Source organism: Wolffia australiana, chromosome 14, assembly GCF_029677425.1.
Source record: "Wolffia australiana isolate 7733 chromosome 14, ASM2967742v1".
NCBI classification, from domain to species: Eukaryota; Viridiplantae; Streptophyta; class Magnoliopsida; order Alismatales; family Araceae; genus Wolffia; species Wolffia australiana.
This window is the reverse complement of record NC_135848.1, coordinates 4,194,771-4,199,380: the sequence shown is the minus strand read 5'-3', so window position 1 is coordinate 4,199,380 and position 4,610 is coordinate 4,194,771. Positions and strand designations below refer to the sequence as shown.

Sequence of the window (4,610 nt, the reverse complement as noted above, 5' to 3'; positions counted from 1 at the left end):
GTCTCCTTCAAGAAGAAGTTCAAGGACCACATCGCCTCGAATCTGTTCGATGAAAAATCCAGGAGCTGCTTTGCATACAACCCCTTCTGACTATTAAGTCAGAAGGAGTTCTGAGTAAGGTCTACTAAGTTGTATTAAAATTCCGTCACGGACGTTATCCGTGACGGACTTTTCATCACGTCACGCGTCTGGACTACCCGTCACCGTCACGTCACCGTCACCGTCACCGTCACAGCTCATCTGGTTCGTCACCGTCACCGTCACGTCATCCGTCACAAGTCCGTCACGGTGACGCGTTACGTGACGGATGACGTTTGGCGATCCCTACAGTTCTATGTCTTTCCCCACCATCTCATTCTATCACCCTCTATTCACATCTTCATCCGTCTCATTCTTTTATTTATTAGAGGTTGGGTTCACTCTAATCACAACCTCTAATATAATATTATTCATATGAGTTGTCTTGCTCTCATTAAATATTGATTATTACCTTCTTACCTTGTCGTTTCCCTCATCTCGCTATCCTTTACTTTATATGGACTACCTCTGATGCCGTTCATCACTCTTTAAATAGAAATAAATCCTTACTTATCATTCCTTTTAGAGACGACTCATTACTAAAAATACCGACCCATGTGTAATCGTTTGATATGTTGAATACAAAGATCTCTCTCGCCCTCCTCTTTTCTCCTATTCTCCCTTATTTTTCTTCTTGAATTCTCCATGAATCCTTTCAACGCCAGCCTCCATAATCTCATATCTTTTTCCGCTTCAAAGGTTACATTTCCTTGGATCTGTCGTCAAATTCATATCGGAAGCCTTCACGTCTTATTAATATTAACCACTTTACAGACACCGGTCAAGATACTTTTACTTGGGCTTGAGCCAAAACAATCATCCCTCTTCAATCATTCAAAGCATGGATACGGTATCCTCCTTCCTTCTTCTTCTCCACGGTGAAAGGCAGGTAAGTTCCAAGAAGCACGTCCCAAGTGGCAAGGAAGTGGATAGAATAGTTGAACTTGAGGCCATGAAGCTGGTGATGAAGGCCGTGGAAGGCGACGTTGTTGAGAAAGTACCGGTGAAAAGGATTGACGCCGGGGAACCATCTTGAGCAGTGATCATCCACAACTTTCACAGCCAGCACGCAGAAGAAAACAGCTGAAGTCGTCTTCGACATGCCAGAGAGCTCTACGCTTACAACGCTGCCGAGGAGCTGCCCCATGAAGGCGTCGACGAGGTTGAGATATTGCGCGCCGTAGGCGTAAGGCACTAACTGATAATGGTGCATGGCGTGGACGTGTTTGAAGAGGAAGTGGTTCTCGTGTGTCAGCCTGTGCCAGAAGTATTCCCAAGCGTCGATAACAAGCAGAGCTATCGCTATCTGCCCTGTGATTTGCACGAAACCGCCTCTTGTTTTTCTTTCTCCCCTGAGGATCTGGGATTGGAGTAACGAACGAAACTCTGTTAAGGTTTCCAGCAGGTCATCCATCTAAGTAAACCGAGAAGTAGAAGATGGCGAGAAATGAACAAACTTCACGAAGGGAAAGACCAAGACGTAGAAGATTGAGAAAATGAATATAATTTACGAAGTGAAATACCGAGAAGTAGAAGATCGCGAGAATTGAACAAAATTCACATAGGGAAATACCGAGACGTAGAAGATGGCGAGAAATGAACAAACTTCGCAAAGTGAAATACAGAGAAGTAGAAGATGGCGAGAAATGAACAAAATTCACAAAGTGAATTACCGAGACGTAGAAGATTGAGAGAAATGAATAAAATTCACAAAGTAAAATACAGAGAAGTAGAAGATGGCGAGAAATGAACAAAATTCACAAAGAAAAATACAGAGAAGTAGAAGATGACGAGAAATGAACAAAATTCACAAAGAAAAATACAGAGAAGTAGAAGATGGCGAGAAATGAACAAACTTCACAAAAGGGAAATACCGAGAAGTAGAAGATTGCGAGGACCATCTGCATAGCCTGGTTAGCCAATACCCCACGCAAGACTTCTTTGGGAGGAACGATGTTCTGTTCCTCTTCCTCCTCTTCAGTGAACAACCTGTACTCCTTCGAGTCCACCATTATGTGGTAAATTCCAGAGGTGATCCAGTAGACGAGAACAGGCAAGAACGTCGGCAGCAATTCCTCCATTGTTACCGGTTCTCGATGAAGCCTTCTCCTGGAATACTTGAGCCCCAACTGAATGCAGGCATATCCTTATATTTCATCAAAGAGACGCGGGGTTGTCTTTAATGAAGCGATTTATCAGGTCAAGAGAGTGGGTGCCTACTGTCATTGAATAAGAGAGAACCCATTTAATTAACGCTGTTCTTAAGCACAGTATACTAATAAAGAACCAATAAACCTTAGAAAAATGTGGATGATGGCCAGAATAAATGTTGATCCGTCGGCATTACCCAAAAAAATCTGACAGTCCTACCACCTTGAAAGATGAGAGGGGCATGAAACAAAAATAATGTATTTTGAATGGACGTCCGTGTTTGAGGAAAACTTGCCTTTGGCGTTGACAAATCATACTTTTTAAAAATGTTTTAGATGAACAATGTCATTATCGTAGGCATTTATTGTTTTCCTACCCAATGAGAAGAGAAACCAATTTCACCGTCATTTGAACAAATGCGAAGTGAGAAACATTCGGAAATTCCAAAGAAATTAATATTATGGCAATCATCGAGAACGTACTAATTTTAATGAGGATTCAATGAATCATATTTGCTCTTATTCAGTAGAAATGATCATATCCTAGATAGCTTACTGTTTTTACGATCAAATTGACTTGGGTTACTCGCCAATTATTCTCAGTGCTGCAACTTGGACGGATGAGACGGGCATTAAACAAAACCCATTGGATTTTGAACGGATGTCCGTGTTTCATGACTACGTGCCATTGGCGTTGACTTATCATTATCGTTTTAAATCAACAATAAGTTGCGAAACTATTCTGAAATTCTTTGAGAAATCAACATTACGGCGATCATTGAGAACGTGCTAATTCAAATGAGGACTAAATAAATCAGATATGGTCTCATTCAGGAGAGACGCAGAGAGTTCGACATATATTGCAGACAATAGTATTTTTACTTTCAAATTGACTGAGGTAATGTATCAAAGTCATGACCACATTTCTGCTATTGGTGTGGTGCATTTGTTTCTTTGAGAGGAGTTCAAAAAGTACTCAACAAAGGTGTCCGCTTTTGGTTGACAACAGGGGAGAGATAGAGGGCAAGAAAATGGGAGGAGCTCGCATCCCTAGGAGTAGGGTTTGATGGTCCCCGTCCAGTCCCAGTTTTTAGCATGAGCTTAAACCTTATCTAAAGTTCAGTATGGTTCTGGTCTGGTCTTGTCTGGTACTGGTCTGGTCTCGGCCCAGTCACGTTGGCTAGTCAAAGATGAAAATTTGGCAAGAATGCTTCATTAAAGGAAAAATGCATTAAGAGGTAATTTATAATGCCCATTTTAGAAAATAAACTCCTTTTAGATGTTGCTTCCTAGCTTGCTTCAGTTTGACGGTGGTATGTGGGCGGCCATGACTGTGTGGGAAGGGGAGGGTGTGGGAGATGGTGGCAACCGTGAGAGGGGAGAAGGCAGACGAGTGCAGTGATTGAATGTAGAGGCGCGTGAGTGTGTGCGGGGGGGGGGGGAGAGAGAGAGAAGAGAGGTGCAAGCAACTATGCATCCGTAGGGCGGGAAGCCGTTGACAATGGAGGAATGGGTAGTGGAGGTTGACCAGAAAACTGATTTTACTATATATTAATTAATAATCAGAAAGCCTGGTTTGGCCTTCAAACCAGATTTAGGCTGACTGATCGTTCCACCTAGGAATGGCAGACTGTTGGTCCCAAATGGCGAACTCTACTTGGGAGTAGGGAAATAAAATCAGAAAATCAGGCAGGAAGCTCGGTGTTCTATGTTTTTATATGAAACCACCTCATAAATAACGGAATGCCATTTGAACCGTGAAGTATAATCGCGATGATGGATATGAAAGTGAAGAGAAGTGAGTGAGAATAGAGACTGAGAAATGGTGAAAGATTGCATTCAAGAAACAAAGAGAATATTGCACCTAAAAATAGCTTTTACTAGTGATTTGGTGATCGCATCTATAATTTGGTCATGACTTGCAATAAATGCGACCTGGATGTTTCATTGAACTACACATTCTATATGCTTTTGTGCATACGTAAAATAAATGGTTTTTGGTGAGATAGATGTCCCATAAGATATCACCCCATAGTATAGGAGTAGGTCTGAATGCTAGATATTGTAAATTTTTTATGATTGTATGATAGTGAATTGCATGATACACATGTTTGACAACTTTATTTCCATTAATGGTTGTATAGCATGACATGGAGTGCTTCCAGGTATACTTCATGGCTATTCATAACATTTCCTTGACATATTGAACTTGATATTGATGAATACCTAAAGGTCAACAATGTAGTTGAATACCCAAAAAATTGTGGGGGCCAAATTTAAAATGGCGAAAGCAATGCCAAGGGAAATAATGACCAGTTGTATGCTCTGAGGATCCAAGCTGAGGACAAGAATATTATTAACAAAAACTAGAAGATAGATAGG

The 4,610-nt window shown here is 41.4% G+C and overlaps 1 protein-coding gene across 1 annotated transcript; it reads right to left on the bottom strand.

The window, feature by feature from the left end:
• Positions 1 to 726: 726 nt before the first annotated feature.
• LOC144712183 (sphinganine C4-monooxygenase 1-like) lies at positions 727 to 2,220 on the bottom strand. The gene is made up of 2 exons (XM_078586383.1): positions 1,953 to 2,220; positions 727 to 1,438 (listed from the first exon to the last, which is right to left on the bottom strand). The coding sequence occupies exons 1-2, from the start codon at positions 2,157 to 2,159 to the stop codon at positions 905 to 907; spliced, it is 741 nt and encodes a 246-aa protein (XP_078442509.1). The 5' UTR covers positions 2,160 to 2,220; the 3' UTR covers positions 727 to 904.
• Between the last annotated feature and the right edge of the window lie 2,390 nt (positions 2,221 to 4,610).